Here is an 18364-nt window from a genome sequence, read left to right on the forward strand (position 1 = left end):
TGATGTCTTCGCGACCTTAGAAACCAGCCATGGACACAACTGTTGTGTCTTATCGTAGAGCATCGTGACTGAGCATTGTGGCTTTTTACGAGACAAGATGACGAGGGTGGTAGTTGACACCGGGCACCTCTGCTATTGCACGCACCAGACGATGAAGGCCATCTAGATGCCACATTTTCAGACTCTGCGAACCTCGGAAGAGTGTGAGCATGGGGGTACGAGGATGCCAGGGCAACAGCCATCGAACTAATCTCCGAAGGAAACCGGGGAGGGCCTCAAGGCTCTGCGTCGGGTGCAAATGCCGGGTTCCGCGACTCGGCCACGCCCGGACGTACCGCAGGCCTCGACTTGTTCTCAGGGGCCTAGGTAGTCTGTTCAGACGAGAGTCTCTACACCTGGCCTAGTATCTAGAGGTAATATGCCGTTTGACTAGCAGTTTCTCACCTGGATGCCACTCTAGATCGTCCTCAATGGGTTCAGGGAACCATAAATTGAGAGGTCTGCCCGCTCGCCGTAGCCGCCCCTGGGATGCGTCGCACACGTCATCCTGCCTTTTCGATCTCTCACTCTCCACTCTAGGGAACCCCCACCGCGGTATCTCACTGAGAAACTTGTCACTGGTCGTCATTGGGAAGATGGCCGTCCATCAATTCTGGGGTTGCGTGAGTTGCCCTGATCCCACGGTTTCTTTCTCTAACGCCATATCCGGTTCCTAGCAGTGCTGCTTATACGGAATTGATCTAATGAATTCGCAATGGCTGACATGCCATGCATGCCATGAACGTCCCCGCGTATGGGTTCAGATAATGGTAACAAGTGGTTGGCTGCTTCGCCAGGAGATGGAAGTGGAAGCATGGGAGCTCTCTGGGTGTGGGCGAAAGGGTTACATATCAGTTCCTAAAAACAACGGCGTCCTCCACTTTCAGACACGCTGGGGCCGGCAGGCGGCAGATCGCCTAAATTTACTGTAAGGGTCCGGCTGCAGTGATATGCTTGACTCAGCTAACAGGGTGAGCATGCGCTTGTAATCCAAGGGGAAACGGAGCCGGTAAGGTGGAAGATTAGGCTACACAGGTTATTGTACAGGCTATTGGTGGCAGAAGATCTAGAGCCCATACCGATTGGCATCCAGGACGGAGGCTGCAGTTTTCATAACCCAACTCCATCTTTGGAAGGCGAGTATTCTCTATCGTACGCGGTTATCCCATCAAGGGCCGGGCTTCAACTATAACAAAGAACACAACAATTGGAAGGCGAGTAAATCTATCACTCTTTAAGCCGCCGCAGTTTCCTCTCTAACTTGGCGTGAACCAAGCCGCAGGCATTGCAGAGCGTCCTGGCACCGTCCGGGCCACGCCTCCACTCAGGTGTGTCGGTCCTACCACAGCGGTGGCATCTGCCCCAGGCTGCAGCTCGCTAGAAAAATCGTGAGTTTTGCCCTCCTCAGTGCAGCACATCAAACTCACCCTCCTCGACCTCTTAATATAAGCGGCCCCGTGCTTGTGTTTCACATCGCCTGCGTCCGTTGTTGGTGTGTTATACTTTTCGCTGCATAGGCCTCCTCCTTTAGTCACCCAACTAGATCTGTTGCTCTGGTTCAACGCCAGCGCCAGAACCTTCATGTACTCAAGCCAATGCACGATATTGTCGACATTCCCAAGCATGCCGCTGACCTCTTGTTCCGTCGGTAATCTGTGAGAGACGTGGCGCACTCGGGGCTCTTCCCAGGCGACTTTGCGGTAGGTCTCTGCGAAATTGATCGCCGAGCGGGATAAGTCTTGAATCTGGAAACTGTCACTGACTTTTATTCGTAGTTTGAATGGGGAGGATTTTTACCTGAGCCAGCGAGTCCCTATAGTACTTCCAGTTCCTTTCTGTTTCGTCATACCGCCTAGTTGGAGCCGAGGAACGTGCCCATTCGAGAGTTGGCCCTCGCTTTGGACCATGCGATGCACGGGTAGGTGATGGGCCACCAGGCTGAGGAGATACAGGGTCGACCGGTAGTAATGGCAGATCGTGATGTGATTGACCCGGCTGACAGGCCGCCAGAGAGGGCTGTGACGCTGGAACGCGCCTATACATCCCTTGGAAATGAGGAGGTATGCCCGGCTGAACATATGGTTTCGGGCCGTTTGAGGCTCGTAGCTGAGATGGCCGGCTCTCGCAGGCCAGCCTCCCCAAGTTTGAGGGGGACGGGGCTATCGGCGGTGGGAGAAACGGCGGTACAGCGTCAAAAGACAATTGCTTCGGGGCTTCGGGGTACGGAGGAGTATATGTACAATGCGCAGGCCGACTTGACTGAAGTTGCTGGTTGGCAGACAGCCGGAGACGAATGGGGCCGGGCCTGGCGTCTGGGATGACTTCAGAAATGGGTGGCAGAGACTGGCGAATGGAGGGTTTCACGCCGTCAGCCAGTTTTCGGGGTTCCAGTAAGGGCATCATGTTGCGGATCCAAGCAGCCGAAACCGGATCCCGGAGGGTCGGTTGGGTAGACAACGAGAGCACATCCATGAGAAGGGTTGCTGCCCCCAAAGCAAGGGCTCCCTAGGATGACTCTCCCAGAGGGCTCACGGGGTTGACGGATGCTGATATGGCAGATATCAGCGGAGCAAGTGGTGATGGTGATGGTCGATATTCGGGGGCTTCTGCCGTCGGAGAGCGTAGGGAGCTCGTAATATGAGAAAAGCAAGAGGGAGATATTCATTGCTAGAGCTAACAATTGCTTTGGCTGACTAGTTTGGGCAGAGCTCGGCTTGGGTACTGATTGAGCCGCTCCTTCAGCTAGTCCGGGACTACCAGCGAATGCCCGGGTAACCGGAGCCGAGAGAGAACGCGGGTCGTAGAGGGACGGCTTATTTTGTGAGGCGTGGTCGGCGAGGCCGGAGTACGGAGCCGCCGCAAGCACACCGGAAACTCGCGAGAAACATAAAATAACAGACATGCTCTCCGATGCTGACCCAAGACCGCCGTGCGATATCGCCTGCTCTCGGAAGCCGCCGCTCTCCACCCACCGTCCGTTCTCATCTACAGGGTCGTTACCATTTCAAGGCATTGCGATGATGCGTGGTCCTCAGTCCTATCAATGTCTCAAACAATGGGTGATGGGGAGACGGGTGATGGGAACTGAAAGATTGAGAAAGTGAAGAATGACAGGCTATCTCGCGTTGCTCCGGCTCACCGAAGCATTTGTGCGCCAAATGGGATGTGAGATTCGGAATCTACCCGATTGGCTTGTGTATTTGGCCGTTGGTGCCCTAGAAGTAAGTACATTTGGAGTTCCCGCTTGAATTTCTCGCTTGGTTTTGCCGTGGTTTGGTTCCCTCCCTGGGATCCTCGTTGCCTTTCAAAGGACGGCTTAGACACTTTTAAGCTTAATGGTACGCGCTGTTGGAATGAGGTGGCCGACCTGGGCCTCGGACAACGGAGCGCCCCAGCAGCTGAGCGAACTCACGCTCATCGGAAGGGTTGCCTACGCTCTGATGTCGGCGTGGTTTCGTTGTTGGTGTGCCGGGTAGGCCCTGCAGATACCATGTCGACCGCCATTGGCGCCTCCCCGTTTCCCCCCAGGCTCCAAGCTTCGGCCAAGAGTGGCCGAGCCCGTAAATCTTTTTCCCTACCACTTCCAGTCAATAAGTTGATGACCAGGTGGGTCAGCCGCGCTACATGATTAGATGCATACGTCAATATTCACCCCTTGAAGCACCCGGTCGGCGTAACGCCCTGGCTGCTTCTTGAGCGCAGCATGGCCAGCATACCAGGCTCGCCCACGCCAATCAGCCAATCATTGGTCCAAGGTAGGGAATCATCATTGCGAGGCATCCTCCCCACAAACTGAGCCTGTCCGCGCCACAAGTTTGCCTGCTTGTTGAGGGTGTGGTATGCCAGCCTAAAGGGATATTAATCCCTCCCTTTTGCCCAGTTGCAATGATCGGGCGATGAGAACTTGAGGTATTGTTTAGACGCCAGTACTGACCTCGTTCATGGAGGTACTAGACTCGACCGTGAGAGGGAATATAATCCGTGGGCCCCATATCGGAGCATCCGGGTGTTTGATGTGGACTCCTGAGACTTGTAGAGCGACAGTTGGGCAGGATGAATAGCTCCAGGCTTTGACGGCAGGCCCCTTAATCGGTCCGGAACCGTAAAATGGGGCATACCGTGCTACCAGGCGGATAGGTTCTGGGCAAGCCGTTGTCTGTGACAGCTAAGAAGACTTCAAAATTTCCATTCCATGTCTACTATCCTTGAGGCATTCCCAAAGAGCCTGTGGAGGTTTGCGGCAAGGTAAGAATTTCATCAAATTCAACGAGGCCGAGCCATGGAAAGCTATGTACAGGAACGTTGAACTGCGTGGTATCACTGTTTGTCGCTCCTTGTTCTCTGGAAATGGCCCAATAGCTAGCCTAACAAGGCCGATCACCGACAGAGCCAGACCCCTGATCTTTTTGATCAGCCCATACTATTCTTAGAGCTTCGGGTTGAAGTGCTGTCCACATGGACCGACTCGTGTAGATGAATGATGCCGATTTCGTCGTCGTCGCTTCGAGTAGCTCTCTTGGACGCCGATACCGAGAAAACGTAGCTATCCTCGATGTTGCTGAGAGCATGAAGACCATAGCTGTCTTTGGACCTTGAGCCTCCTCCGTTTCCATAGCGGCTACTGATGGCAGTGCCGAGCCCCGACTTGATGCACATGGCGCGTAGAAGAGGTCGAATGCCTGGGAGACAGGAGCAGATGAAATAAGCACTGGGTTCGAGGGAGGTATAGATTAGGGTATTGACGCTCAGATAGGTAAAGTCTGACTGTAAGTCAACTGTATAGAAGCCAACGAAGCGAATAGTAGCCGTGATAATACCCCTTAGGCGGGCACGAACACTGTCAGTATTGCTATACCAGATAAGACCTAGACGACAGACTATAGATTAGTCCGGCAGGGGATTACTTACAAACTTCCCGCTAAGAATGTAGCAACAATACCGACTTTTCGTACCGTGCTCATCTGGAGCCGCAGGAGGGTGGACAAGGGAAGGGCGAGGATGGCCAGGTCGGTGACAATGTTAGGAATGCTGACGTATTTGTAGCTAGCCTCTTGGTTGCCGCAATGCCCTCCAGGGATTGTCTTGTCCCATCTGAAAGCAAATGGTCGGCAAATGGCGAAGTAGACAATAATGCCATAACAGACAAAGTGACCGAGGACGAGGGCTAAAACAACCCAACTGATGATGCGAACTCTGCGATCGATGCACACCCTGAGATAGAGAAGCAGCATCGAGACCTTGGGGAACGTTATACCGGCCATATACACGAACTCGCTCGCCGTTTGAAGCTTCCAAAACGTTGTAATAATAGTCGGGTTGTTGATGTACCAATAACTTTTGTGCCGGCCGGCCCCTCCACTTTGGACATAAACTACAGGTGATGGGAGGGCAGCGTCAGTATAATTTTCGGTATAGTTTCTCTTCTGGCACGAATGATATGAAGAGAATCGTGGGGGAGGAGTCAGGAAAGTACCTACAGACACACATGATGGAAAGCGCAAGCGAGCACAGGTATGAGAACGGGTACAGGGTCCAGGTGTCCCAGCCGTTGTGCTCTGCAAAGAAGATCCGAGAGACGATAAACAGGGCGAATACGACAGAGGGCAGAACGATAAAGGCAATGCTGGCGTCTATAAGCTTCTGGCTGTTGTCCTCCGCCAGATACTCTGGCGACAAGGACATCAACTCTTCCTGGGTAGGAACGTCAGCCATGGCGTACGATTGTCTTGGTCATTGGGTGATAGAAGGACGAGTGTCACCAAGTCTTGCAATAAGTTACGTCCCGGGTTTCGGATCTCCTCTCGTTCGGCAAGTTGGACTTTCTTATAAGCAGAAGCACACCGCAGGGGTTGTACAACCCACACTGCTACTCCACTTCTACATTCTGTGTTCTACGCCGCTCGCTACCGAGGGCTTCTCATGCCGAGGCACTAGTAGGGAAGCCAGCCCTCGCTCTTCTTCGTGTGGAGGAAAGGGAGGGGTTCTATTATGAAACTTGTCTTCAAAAGCCCTTCACTCAGCAATTCCTTGTTCCTCTCACTTTCCTATCCTCAAGTTCTTGCTATGTGGCGGGCTGCTCGGGATGGCCTGCGGCTGGAAGCTATTCAAAGGTATACTGGGCGAATTCTGGAGCATGTACAAGAAATGATCATATTAGGAGGAGGAATAAATACGCAGAAGGCGGGAGACCAATTGCACAACTGCTCAGGCCACGCGGATATCGCTATCAGAGCTACTACTTTCTTTACAGTATTATGGAAAAGCTTCAAGAGATTCTCATCAGAGTGTGTACGTTGTGTTTTCCTTTTACCATGGCGCAATCGCACGACCCAGCGGGGCCCGGTGACCCTTGCCAGACATGACGATCGAGGGAGCTGGGCCTCACCAGCGAAGGGACTAAATTCACGCTTATTTCGGACCTGCGAGACGCCAAGAGCCTGCAGGAACAGGTCGCCCCTCCTAACACTGACCCATTTCAGCTCCTCTAAAATCTTGTCACCAAACCCCCTGCTTAGAAGTCGATCCGTCCGCTCTGCGCCTGTCAGCGACTAGGGGGGCCCCGCGATAATTCGATGGCAAATCAACCAAGCCAGATTTACGAGCCAGGCGACCCAGAAAGAGCCATTATGGTTATTCCCGGCGGGGGGAATTATTGCAAGAACCTTTGCGGTTGCCGGGGAGCCATAAAAGTTTCTTGGCCGGTGGAGTGGTCTCTACCAAGGAATTAATTTGCCACTGTCTCTCTGTTGTGGTGACCAACTTGAACCTCAGATATTGCTTTTTTTCTTTCTTTTTCTGTCTCTCTTTTCTCTAGCTTACCCCACATGGGCAATTCGTGATGCTGGGGTAATAGGGGTCCTGGGTCCCGCCGGATCGCATTTCGGTCCCTCCGCGTTGGATCCGTGTTTCTCAAGAGACTAAACGTCACCATGCTTTCATCGTCGTTCGGCCTTCTTGTTTGGAGTTAGCGCGCTCATCATGGACCATAATTCACATGAAGACCGAGTTTGTCGCGTGTAAATCCCAGGACCCGTACCGCTATCCCTACGCGATCAGCCCTTGCCCGCCTCTGTCACAACACCCTCCTCACAGGAGCTCGGGACAGCCCAAAGCTAAATCCACAAGGTGTTTTCCCCGATATGTGACTGATTTACTTGTATGGAGATGTGGCCTACTGAGCAACAAGCACGAGGTGCCTGGTTGGGAATGGGCGATTGAGCCTTGACAGGGGCGGAGTAACCGACGCGCAAAAGGCAGCCGGGCAACTGGCGTTATCAAGCGGAGGCGCCGGAAGTGCTGCTATCTCTCAGCTTGCGGATAGGGCCGCCAAAGATCCGGGAAGAGGAGGCCTCGTCAGCTCAACCTCCGACTTTAGAAGCAAGTCTACAATGCTGTGCCAAGCGGTGGTCGGCTCGGTCTCAGCATCCACGCGGTTGGCGGCCGGGAACAGCACGCCAAGCATAACCGGAGCTTTACTCTTTAGGAGCACTTGCACTTCTACCAGATGAGTAAAAGCCCGGTCAAAATGGAGAATACTGTGTATTTCGGGTGTCTCGACCCGAAATTCTCGGAGACCAGGGCTGCAGTGGTCGGTCCGATATTACGCCATTACGAAGGATGGCTGGGTCATAGAGCTCGGCACCTCTTCACACCCCAATGGAAACACGCCTTGTTCTCCGTCCCAACCACGACGTCGCCGCCTGGCAGTTCAACACCATGCCTCCTTACGACGATGAATACGCCTTCAAACCGCGATTCCAAGCAAAGAAGGCGCCGACGAAACCTAGGCTTCTCCTAGTGGATCAATTTAAGGCTTATGAGAAGCCCGAATTTATCTGGTATTGTAGAACGTTTGATGTCATCCCTTTCCGCCTTCCTAGTAATACAACCCATATGACGCAGCCTCTCGACGTTGACGTCTATCAATACCCAAGAATGTAGCAAAGGGAGGCCCTCAGGGGGAAGAAGAGCGTAAGCAAGAGCCGAAAAGGCTATGCCGTCTCGCAAGCTTCGAGACTACGGCAGGCCGCGCCTTCGGGGAGGCGCAGCTGTGAGGGCTAAAAGAGAAAGGGCAGCTGCAGAAGCAGCCGCGACGGCTTTACAAGAGGCTGACCAGGTCAGACAGCTAGCTGAGGAGGGAATTGAGGTCTGTGAGCGTCGCCGACGCACTTGAAAAGAGGCCAACGAGAAAGAACACGACTTCTACTATCGAATTTAGCCTTACGGCACCCTGGAAGCTATTTCCTGAAGCCGCGGCTTTCTTAGCAGCCCGCCGTAAGCTGGCAACTTGCGATGCATATCGCGATGATATGCCTGAGGATGTGAACTTAGTATCATCAGGTGGGCTGGCGCCTCTGTTCCCCGGCAACGATGACAATTGAGGCCATCACAAGCACACAGATAAAGTACGTTATGTGATCGAATAGAAAGAAGAGAGATTGAGGGATTTTTGATCCGCTCACTGTTGATGTAGTTACATTAAGATTCTGGCCGGCCACGGGAGCACGTGGACTCAAACTATCACCCGGCCAGCTTCTCATCAGGCGTGTCAACACCCATTTCGTGTGGCCATTTACCTAGACTACTAGACAGGGCAATGGGCCGAGACAGACTCTAAGCGATGCAGCAAGCGCTCCGACGAGGTGAGCGCGTTGATCCTCGAGGTAGGCCTATATCATTGATTAGAGTGAATCGTCATGCGTAGACCATATCCAATGACTAACTTTGACAATCCCCAGCGGCCGAGGCGTCTGGCCAGCACGGTCCTCGTCGGCTGATCACGTTTTTGTCCCCACCGGCATGCCCGAGGACGACTCCGTTTGGTGCAGTGCTGACCTCGGGCATTGACTTGTTGCGAGCGTAGGGCTCTGTGGGTGGTCGGAAAGAGTTGTAGCACTCAAGGTCGGTGAGTGTGCACTCTCCGGAGGCCCCGTGTGCTGGGTAGTAGAACCGTGTTCGGTGCCTACGGGAGGCAGGGAGCTGCTAGAATCCACAGGATTCACGGTTCCATCATCGTCCTCTAAGTCCTCTGCCGGGGTAGTTTGGACCTTGACCAGCCGGAGGAGGTCGGCAATGGCACCTGCGAGGCGTGATAAAATTAAGGGCCAAAAGTCTACGAACAACCTGCAGTGCATCACCTTAAATCACTATTTTTTAACATTTTAAAACCATGATAAAAGCCTCAATAAATTAGTTGGAATATTAAAATTATAATATATATTATATAAATAGCTTAAAATACTTATAGTAGTTTTAAAATAATTTTATTATTATTATTAGATAAGATATAAAGGTAAGAAAATAGAGGAAATAATATACATTTTAAGGCTCTATAATATAGTGGGAAATATAGAGGACTTTAGTGACTTATAGGGGGCTTAATACAGTGCGACGGAACTCTTTTAGGGCATTTTCGCACTAAAAAATATACTTTTTATCTTTAATAATTTATCTAGGCTTAATTATACTATATATAAAAAAAGTAAATAAGCAGAAAGTTAGATTTAGTATTTATTTATAAGAAAAGATTTTTTATTTATTTTATTTATATAAGAATCTTTTCTTAGTTATCTTTTTATATTATACAAATTAGTGGGTTTTATGTGGCGCACTGTTATCTGTTCGCAGACTTTTGGCCCCAAATTTTACCGCAGCATCAAGCAGGGAGAGCGGATATATCCCAGCGCCAGCGGCATAGTTCATGGACGTCGTGATCAGGCTGTTGGTGGCCGATGAGACCTCGCCCCTCAGCTTCGCCCGCTGCCGGGCAGAGTCTTCGTCGTCGCTCCGTGGCACCTTGGCGTCGTGGGTAATACGACGCACACTGACTACGACCAATTTCGCAGCGTCAATCACGGACTCGGAGTCATTGGCGCGTGCCTTGCGCAAAAGCTCGTCAATGGCTGTCTGGAACTCGGTGACGTGGATATCTTTAACGAGGCCGTGGCCGTCGACGAAACCCTTGCCGCGGTCGAGTTTCATCGCATCGTGCTCCGGCCCTAGTTCAACGGAGGATGCGCATATAGATCGAAGCTGCGTCTTGACACGGACGCAGCGAACTCTCCACTCATGCACTTCTTGCTCGAGCCGCTTGATGGTCTGCCGGAGCTCTTCTGTTTGTCGCTCGTATATCGAACTGTTTTGCTGTGAGAGCGCCCGCACCTCACGCAAAAGCTCTTTGGTCTCCTTCCGTACCTCTTCCATCGCCTGCTGTTGCGCCCGCTGCTGCTCCAGGAGCGAATGGCGAAGGTGCTTATTGACCCGCTCAAGTGAAGAGTCCGACGCGACTGGCTCGATACCTCTCGGGGCCTGCTGAGCAGCAGCATACTGGGCGGCCACTTGCTGGGCTTCCCGAGCTTCCGTTTGAGCCAAGGCCACCTCATCTCTGAGCCTCTCCATCTCGGCGTCGTTGCCTTCCCGTACCCGTTGTAGTTTCAGCCTCATCGAATCGTTCAAGGCTTGCGCTTCGGCTAGCTTGTTTTCGAGATCGAGTCGCATATCATCCCATTCCTGTTTCTCGATGTCGTGTGCAGTAGCTCTTGAACGTCCTTCGTCCAGAACGCCGCCGATTTCTTCCTCCCTATTCTTCATGGCATCGTCTATTCTACGAAGTCTGTCGCCCACTTGCCGCAACTGGCCTTTATACTCTTCAACGAGCTTGTTGTTGGTCTATGGTCTGTTAGTCATCTAGCGCTCATGGTAGAGGCATCTGGGGCACCTACTTTCGTGGTCACGCCGCTGCCAGCGCTTCGTGTGCTCTCACGGCTGCTCGCAGTCTGCTCAAGGGAAAACGCTTCGCTTTCGCTTCCGCTCTCATCATCCTCTTCTACCATAGAAAGCCTCCTCGGAACGTTGGCGTTATCTCGGTCGGGCTGCTTCGGCGTCGGACTATAATCGCCGTTGGTACCAGGGCTCCTGGGGAAATTGGAGGCACTTGGTGATGCGGAGGGTCCGTGGACGTCTGTCCGTCTAGGATCTATCATAGATGGCGCTTGGGGAGATTCCCTCATGCGACCTTGACGCCTTGGGGCAAATCCGTTGAACGGAGTGCTCGATCGAGGGCTGAGTAGGTCACATTGGGTCGACGTGCGATTTCCCGTATGCTGGAGGTACGGTCTCGCAAAATGAGGGAATCTTCGTTTGATTTCGCAACAAACGTCCGCCACAAGGTCTCTGAATCGGGGTTGGTCGACAGCTGACAGCCTCTGCCGAGCCTGGTTTCGCCTACCACTGAAGGCACTGTTGGGGAGTAGAAAGGCGGGAGGGCCATTGGGTCCTGCGGGAGTCTGCCTTCGCATCAACTCGTCGAACACATCGGTGCTAAGTTCATAGATTTGGGCGGGAGTAAGACGTAGCAGCTTATTGTGGAGCTTGTTGAGCTGCTGTTTGTCCTTGGGATCGCCGGTATCAAGGACGACGCGGAAGGCAAGATAATGCTCATTGAAGGTAATCTCATCGAAATCAGCGCGGGCATGTATGTCGGCAGTGATGCTTGAATAGATAGTTGGGGCCGGAGATGAAGGCTCGCTGTTATTCCTTGGAGCAACGGGAGAGCCGAGGATGCTCATATAGCTGTTTGAGCCCGCGGAATTTGGTGAAGAGGCGAGGTTAGAGCTGCCTCTGGGATAGCGGCTATCGTCGACTTGTTGGCCCTTCGAAACTGAGAATTCGGTACCGCATAAAAGAACTGCGGGTACCGGCGCGTTGCGCCTCTCGCTGATGCTCATGCTGATAAAGGGAAGACAAGGGACGATAGGGAGGTGCTGCTTAGCATGTATCTGGCTATAGAAGGAGAATAAACAATCCCGGTCGCCTGTCTTATAGTTGAGTGGTGTTCTGCGGGACCAAACGAGATGCAGTTGTATTATTCTTCGAATCAGCGTCTAAGCTTACCCCTGAAGTCCGAGGCCTTTCTAGAAGATGCGGGCTGGCGGAAACCCGACACTGCCAAGAGTTCCGGTAACCAAGAGGGGCAAGATAAAAAACGATGGTTGAAGGGAAGGATGATGACGCCGAAGTTGATCTTGAGTGACAGGTACCGTACCGAAGAGAGGCGGCCTCTTGGCGTAGGGAGCAGGGCTTCGTACCACCTGGCCCGCTGTCAAGAGCATGCAGTGCCACGAATCACGACTGGAGTGAATCTGGCAGAAAGGGGATGGTCGCTTCTGCACAGAGGAGACATGGGGTCGAGATCGAACCGTATTTCAGAGGGGCATGAGAGGAAGTGGAGGGTGTCAACGAATTTCGCGCGTCTACAGTCGCGACCCCTCTTCTTGTGCAGCTACCGGAAAAGTCAAAGAGGCCGGCCCAGCTGACGATAGGGGAATTGGTACGAAATACTCTCATCGATTGTTTCTTTGTCACCGTCAGATGGCGGTTGGTGGCTGTAGCAGACCGCCGATGAGGCATGGGGCCCATCCCACTGCTGCTGCTGCTGCTGCTGCTGCTGGCGTGGGTGGAGCGAGTTCCGCAACCAATCTCCCTGAGGCTTGTCCGTCCCTCAAGTGATATAGTGATGCCTCAGCCAGCCTCTTTCTCAAATGGAGGGCATTCAGTTCTTATTATAGTAATGCGTATCGGTTAGTCTTGGTTTGAGAGGGGGGGGGGGGGGGGGGGGCTACCAAACGGAAACATAAACGCATTGTTTAGCTCGGACTTTCCAGGCCGAGAAAAATGATCGGTCCATGGTGTTTGTTGCGTCCGATGTGTCGGGAGGGTGGACCAGGGACGACGGCGAGACAAGGGAGGTAGATAAGCTTTCCTGGCGGGTCCGTTGGTGACCGTTGAAGAACAGCCCACAGAATGGGGTTGCCCTGGAGGACATGGTCAAATGTCAGCAACCAGCTCCGTTAGGGCTTGGATGCTCCCCAGGTTGCTGATTTCTTCCCAACATCGATGAACTGGCAGAGCGAAAAAGTTGCCCGCCCATTGTATCGTACCCGACTCCGGCGGCATACTAAGCCGGAAGGTGATGCGCTGCCCAGTTCAGCCAGCCACAGGTTCTCCCCGCCTCCCCGGGAATTCCTTTTAGGCTCTTGGTCAAATTCAGTATGCGGCCATTCCTGCATCATCGGGAGGCGCAGGCAAGATGCAGCAGTGCTCAAAACGCTTGTCAACGGCCATAGTCGCAACGTTTCCTACGTGACAAACCCGCCCTGCTTCAGCTGAACAGGGATCAATCATTATGCAGGTTACAGGGGTGTAATCCCCGCATGAAGAAATTGGGGCAGCCTGGAGTTCGGTGGGCCCAGTGTAAAGCTCAATGTCACTGGGTGATTATGTTCCGAATTAAACAGAATATTGAGCTTGGTCCTCACCAATGCCGCCAAGCAATTGTACTGGCCAGGGGCCACTAAAGACGAGGAACTGTAGCGAGGTTCTGATGTGTTTGTGGCTTCGTCCTGCACTGAATTCGATGCTTTTCTTTGGTAGGCCATCTGGATTATTCGGCGCATCCCGACCTAATCTTATCCTCTTCGCTGCCATGGCCTGATGGCCCACTTCTAGCTCATCTTGGTGTTTTCCATCTGCCACAACTGCCTCTCTAAATCTTGTTGGCGAGATACTCACGCTGTATTCAAGCGGATGGAGCCTTGCGGCCCCTGCTATGACACACGATGGTGCTCCTCTGCGTGGGCCACTCCCTGTAGGGCTCAGGGCCTTAGCGGCCATGTTGTTATTGGCTTTGGTCAGCCTTGCGCTTTTTGGAGAGGGGATCACAATGCTGCGATAGACAGTCCACTAGGAACCATCCCGTACGGGGACGTCGTCGAGCACGGAGGAGATCGAACAGCATCAAGCACATGACCCGCGACTTCGTCTCGCCTTTTTGGTTCCACGTCTTTTTACACCTCTCATTCATCCACCTTCAGCTCACCTCGGCCTACCTCCCAGCTTCAGTTGCACCCCTTTGGCCCGTACCCAATCTCCCTCATGCCCTCCGCGGTACGTATTTTCTCAAACAACCAACCCATCCTCAACCCTGCCGGGACAAAGCGCGCCTTGTTACTCAAGAAGCCACCGATACAACCTCAATTCCCGTCTGGGTAGCGCTGTTTCTAGCCAAGGCTTTTAACAGCTATCATTCATCTGCTCAACTAGATCAACCTCAACCTTGGAAACGATCAAGCAAACCAGCTTTAACCTCTAAAGTTGATGTGGTTGACATGTAGTGCGTGTTGCCGGCACTAACTTCAGCGGGTTTCTTAGGGGACGTTGTCGTGTGCACCCATGTTGCTGGGAGGGTCCAGGTGTGCGCTCAGCATTTTACTCAACCCCCCTCCAGTATTTGCTATTCATCGTTGCCTTATTTATGGCTTGCTCTCAGTCAAATTTCTCCGGGACATGGTGTGCTAATATTAATATAGCCGTTGCTTCTGCCCTACCTTGCCCGAGTCGGTCGCGCTCCAAATTTCTTCCCTCTATGATATATCAGCCCCCGAACCATCAACTAATGACGCGAATCCACGCACAACTTTCGTGAAGATGGCCCCCGGCACCCTCCCAACATCGAAGGGTATGCCGGTGCAAAGTGCGGCCGTCCTGGCACATACCTACTCCCAGCAGAGTGAAGCGGATGTGATGCTCCCGACTCGACCGACGCCGGCTACAGGTATGCTGTCCACAAGGCGAGGCCAGAATGGCCAGCAGTACGTTAGAGGACAGCCTCTAGCTCCTCGATATCGCGCGGGTACTCCCACTGGATACCGCGACGACTTGGCCCCCGTCCAGCTATCCGCTTCCGCAGGCACCCTGACATTGAAACATAGAAAGTCCTGGCAGTCGGAGAGCCTTGTCCGAGTGCATGATCCCGACGCAAACTATGATGGCCGTCGACCCGGCTCCTTTGTGGGGGGTTTGGCATACAACAATGACATGGGAACCGTCCAGAAGGATCCGCGCCATGTTACCTCCCCCCGAACTGAGCCCGCTTTTCTCGCTGTCCCTGCCCGGCAGTCCTTCTCTCCAACTTCTCAGAGCGAGGCTACCCATGACAGGTATAGGCGGGCTGCCAGCCCCCAGCCGAGCCAGCATAGCCACTTTCGGGATACCGTTCTTCCCAACAAAAGAATGCCAACGGCGAGGCAGGGCTATTACACGGCACTATCTCAGCATTCTGCAGCTCCAACGCGATCCAACAACCCCTACAATACCGTGGGGCCCATGACGAACAGAAAGCTGCCCCCTCAGCCGCCTGTAAACGACCGCAGCCCGCCAGAGCGGCAAAGCACGTACGGTGCCGACTCCCCCAAATCGCCTCATGACAAGGCTGGGAGCTCACAAACTCTCACCGTCATTAGCAACCCCGCTGCGCACTCACACCTAAACACCTCCCAGGGCAATACACCGAGCCGCAGCGGCCTCTCCTACCCATCCCAGGTGACTTATAACCCTGTTGCATCGCCCAATGGCGCCGAGTTTGCGAATACTACACCCGAGGCAGTAGGTGCTGGACGCAGTACACATGACGGTGGATATTTCGGCGATTCAGCTGATGCTTGTTCCATCTCGTCTACAGCATCTTCGGCTTCTATCATGCTCCGCAAAATGAGCCATGGCATGAAGAAGAGCAGTCGCTCATTGGCCAGGATTTTCCAGCCCAAATCGGTTGTTGGTGTTGCTTTTGCTGATTGGCCTGCCCCTAAAGCCGACCAGGCTGCCACACCGATGATCACTGTTGAGGAAGAAACCCAGCGAGTTAATATCACAGTAAGACTCAAGGCGACGGACGACTTCCCCTACCCTGAGAGTAGCCCGATCGACATGAATCTGGGTGATAAGGTTTCTCGACGTCTGGGCAGCTCCGGCATTGGCTCCAAGCCCCATAGGGGTATTGTTGGCGGCGGCAGGGAACGAACGAAATTCTTGGTTGCAGTCTGCGAAAGAATGTTGAAACGTACGTACAGCCTCTATGTCAGAGCATTTCTCAAACCAATATTGATGCTAGGCCCAGGTTCCCCACGCCCTTCTACTTGTCCAGTAGATGCTTCACTTGAACTTGATCACACCAGTGTCCCCGCCATCCTGATCAACCCAAGCCCTCCAAGCCCCCCGAACGATGAGTCTCAGGGGCACCGAACAATAGTCTCAGCTGTGATTAGCAGCAAGAACTACTCTATGGCTGCTCTCAAGCTGCACCAGAACACGCCTCATAAATCGGTTAAGCGCAACGCAACCTTCTTACCACGCATCGTGTTCTACGATACTTGGCCTAGCGAAGAGTACGACCGCCGCAGTGAGGTAGTGACATGGAACCTGATGACTCCCATGTTGGCCAAGCAAATCAAGGAGGAGATGAACGCTTTCAAGATGGTACGCTCAGTCCCGCTGTGATGGCAGTGAGTTCAGGAGCTGACTGACTGTGCACCTAGGAGATGGAAGTTCATGAAAACTCGAGGATCTACACGCACTTTTTCCGAGAATAGCAAAGAGCACCGCGTGGAATAAAGCCTGTTACGCAGAGTGTCCCGTTTCCATGATTGACTCTCCCCTTCAGCAGCAATCTATCTCTTAAAATCCTGCCTTTACTATGTGCACATGTTTCGCACAATTACAGAAATCCATTTACAAGTAATAATTAATTCAACAATTTTGCGTCGACGTTTTGCTTTGTGGTGGTACACAGTGTATGCATTGTCCTTGGCTTTGCCTTTCGGTGCCATTTGAGGCTATCGCCGGATGGACCGTTGCGCCCAGCGTTCAGCTTGGTTGTGTTTTGCCGAGGTTGGCGGCCGAGCTCAAGAGGGCAAAGTCCCCAATCCCTGCTGGTGGCGGCGAAACGGTGTCTGTCACGTGTGGTGCTTTGCCACCGCCGGGGTGCCGCGGAGCAAACATGTCCGCCAAGCCGGCGACCGGCCATTTAATGCGGGGCCGTTTGCACCGGGCATGCCGCAGAGCTTCGGCCACCCTACCGGAAGGGTCATCAAAATTAAGCTGTTTTAAAGTTATCAATGACCCCCTCGCCTTGTCTGGTTGTTAAATGGGTGCGTCAGGGAATCTAAAGAAGCCGTACGGCAAGAAAGGTGGTGGCTCATGGTCAGATGGTAAGGAGAATTGACGCCTGCCTGGAGAAAAGTGATGTTCTTGTTATCTGGAGTCCAAGGACATCGGATAGGCATAACCTGCCGTCAAAGGGGCATTTCACCCGTACAACTTCAATACTAGCCTCAATAAGAAAATATTTCTAATCACAGTTCATCCCGTAATTGTTGATCGGGTGTCATAGACACTGCCGGCCATGAGAGCTCTAAACATGATATCGTCTGAATGCTGCTGGAGTTTGTCGGATGCGAGGCACCCCGGGGTAAATTCCGACCGTGCGATTGGAGTGTTCATGTTACCAGCAGAGATGAGGAAAGAGAGAATGATGCCGACGATAGCGAAGATAGTGTACAAAACGGTCGCAACGATTCCGTGCGCGTTGGAATCGTAGGGGTCATCGTCCACTGTTGGTAGGCTGGTTTGTGGAAAGCTCTCCAAAGTTCCTCGTACACAGCAGGATTGACTGGATCATTGCCGAGGTTGCTTCGATGTCCGAGCATGGCCCTGAGTAGGAAAAGAAGAGGGGACCGGGGATGAACGGGAACGGCCTTCACGACACTCAAGCAGAATGAACATATCTATACGCCTGAGTAGGTGGTGGTTCATGCTCTACCCCCCACGTACTTCAATTTACCGTGGTTCTGTACTGGATTCTCAGGTCATAAAAAAGGATATAGCTCGTAGCGCCACGGATATATACATTAGGACAAAGGCAGGTGAATTTTAGCTTGGGAGATTGTACTGAGAAGTCTTTCGCTTGTGCGGCATAGAATGTGCACCCCAACCGACGAGCTGCACTACTGCAAGCCAGACGTTTCAGTTGTCAGGGATAGACAAGGCAATGAGTACTGGTTTGAGGGAACTCGGTTTTAGTCTATACATCTGAAGCACTCGCCACTTCCTAAGTCACAAAGTCCATGGTATCTATCGTTGAGACGCTCACTACTACCGAGTCCGCGGTTTCAAGAATTGTTTTTCACGTGTTCATGTACTTTCGCCAGGTCTCTAAATTGGGCTCACTAAACAACCAATCTCATTGCTCAATCTGACCGGTACAGCATAACGCCAATTCGTGGTAAGAATTAGAATGGCTTCGTATAGTCAAGATCCGGTTCTTTTTAATGATTCACTTCTCTGGTTGGCTTTCTCAGTCAGAATTGCCCATTTCCGCTTCCTTATTGCTTGGTGCATGGCCGCTCCGTTTCTCTGCCGATCGTAGAAGACCGCACAGTCGTTATATAGTTTCGGTCTGACCTCCTTGAATGCGTCCAGGATATCACACACC

General features: G+C 52.7%; 3 protein-coding genes across 3 annotated transcripts; 1 reads left to right on the forward strand and 2 right to left on the reverse strand.

Annotated features, from left to right (window-relative positions):
- Positions 1-1266: 1266 nt before the first annotated feature.
- NCS57_00799700 (GATA-type domain-containing protein) lies at positions 1267-2082 on the reverse strand (the record flags this gene model as incomplete). The annotated part of the gene is made up of 3 exons (XM_053057828.1): positions 1267-1416; positions 1467-1784; positions 1837-2082. The coding sequence occupies 3 exons, from the start codon at positions 2080-2082 to the stop codon at positions 1267-1269; spliced, it is 714 nt and encodes a 237-aa protein (XP_052911659.1).
- Positions 2083-9627: 7545 nt separating this feature from the next.
- On the reverse strand, positions 9628-11765 carry NCS57_00799800 (uncharacterized protein; the record flags this gene model as incomplete). Its single annotated transcript, XM_053057829.1, has 2 exons — positions 9628-10707; positions 10761-11765. The coding sequence occupies 2 exons, from the start codon at positions 11763-11765 to the stop codon at positions 9628-9630; spliced, it is 2085 nt and encodes a 694-aa protein (XP_052911660.1).
- Positions 11766-14523: 2758 nt separating this feature from the next.
- NCS57_00799900 (uncharacterized protein) lies at positions 14524-16463 on the forward strand (the record flags this gene model as incomplete). Its single annotated transcript, XM_053057830.1, has 3 exons — positions 14524-15934; positions 15992-16350; positions 16410-16463. 3 exons carry the CDS (start codon positions 14524-14526, stop codon positions 16461-16463), a joined length of 1824 nt encoding a protein of 607 aa, XP_052911661.1.
- Between the last annotated feature and the right edge of the window lie 1901 nt (positions 16464-18364).

The sequence above is a fragment of the Fusarium keratoplasticum genome, chromosome 6 (assembly GCF_025433545.1).
Source record: "Fusarium keratoplasticum isolate Fu6.1 chromosome 6, whole genome shotgun sequence".
NCBI lineage: Eukaryota > Fungi > Ascomycota > Sordariomycetes > Hypocreales > Nectriaceae > Fusarium > Fusarium keratoplasticum.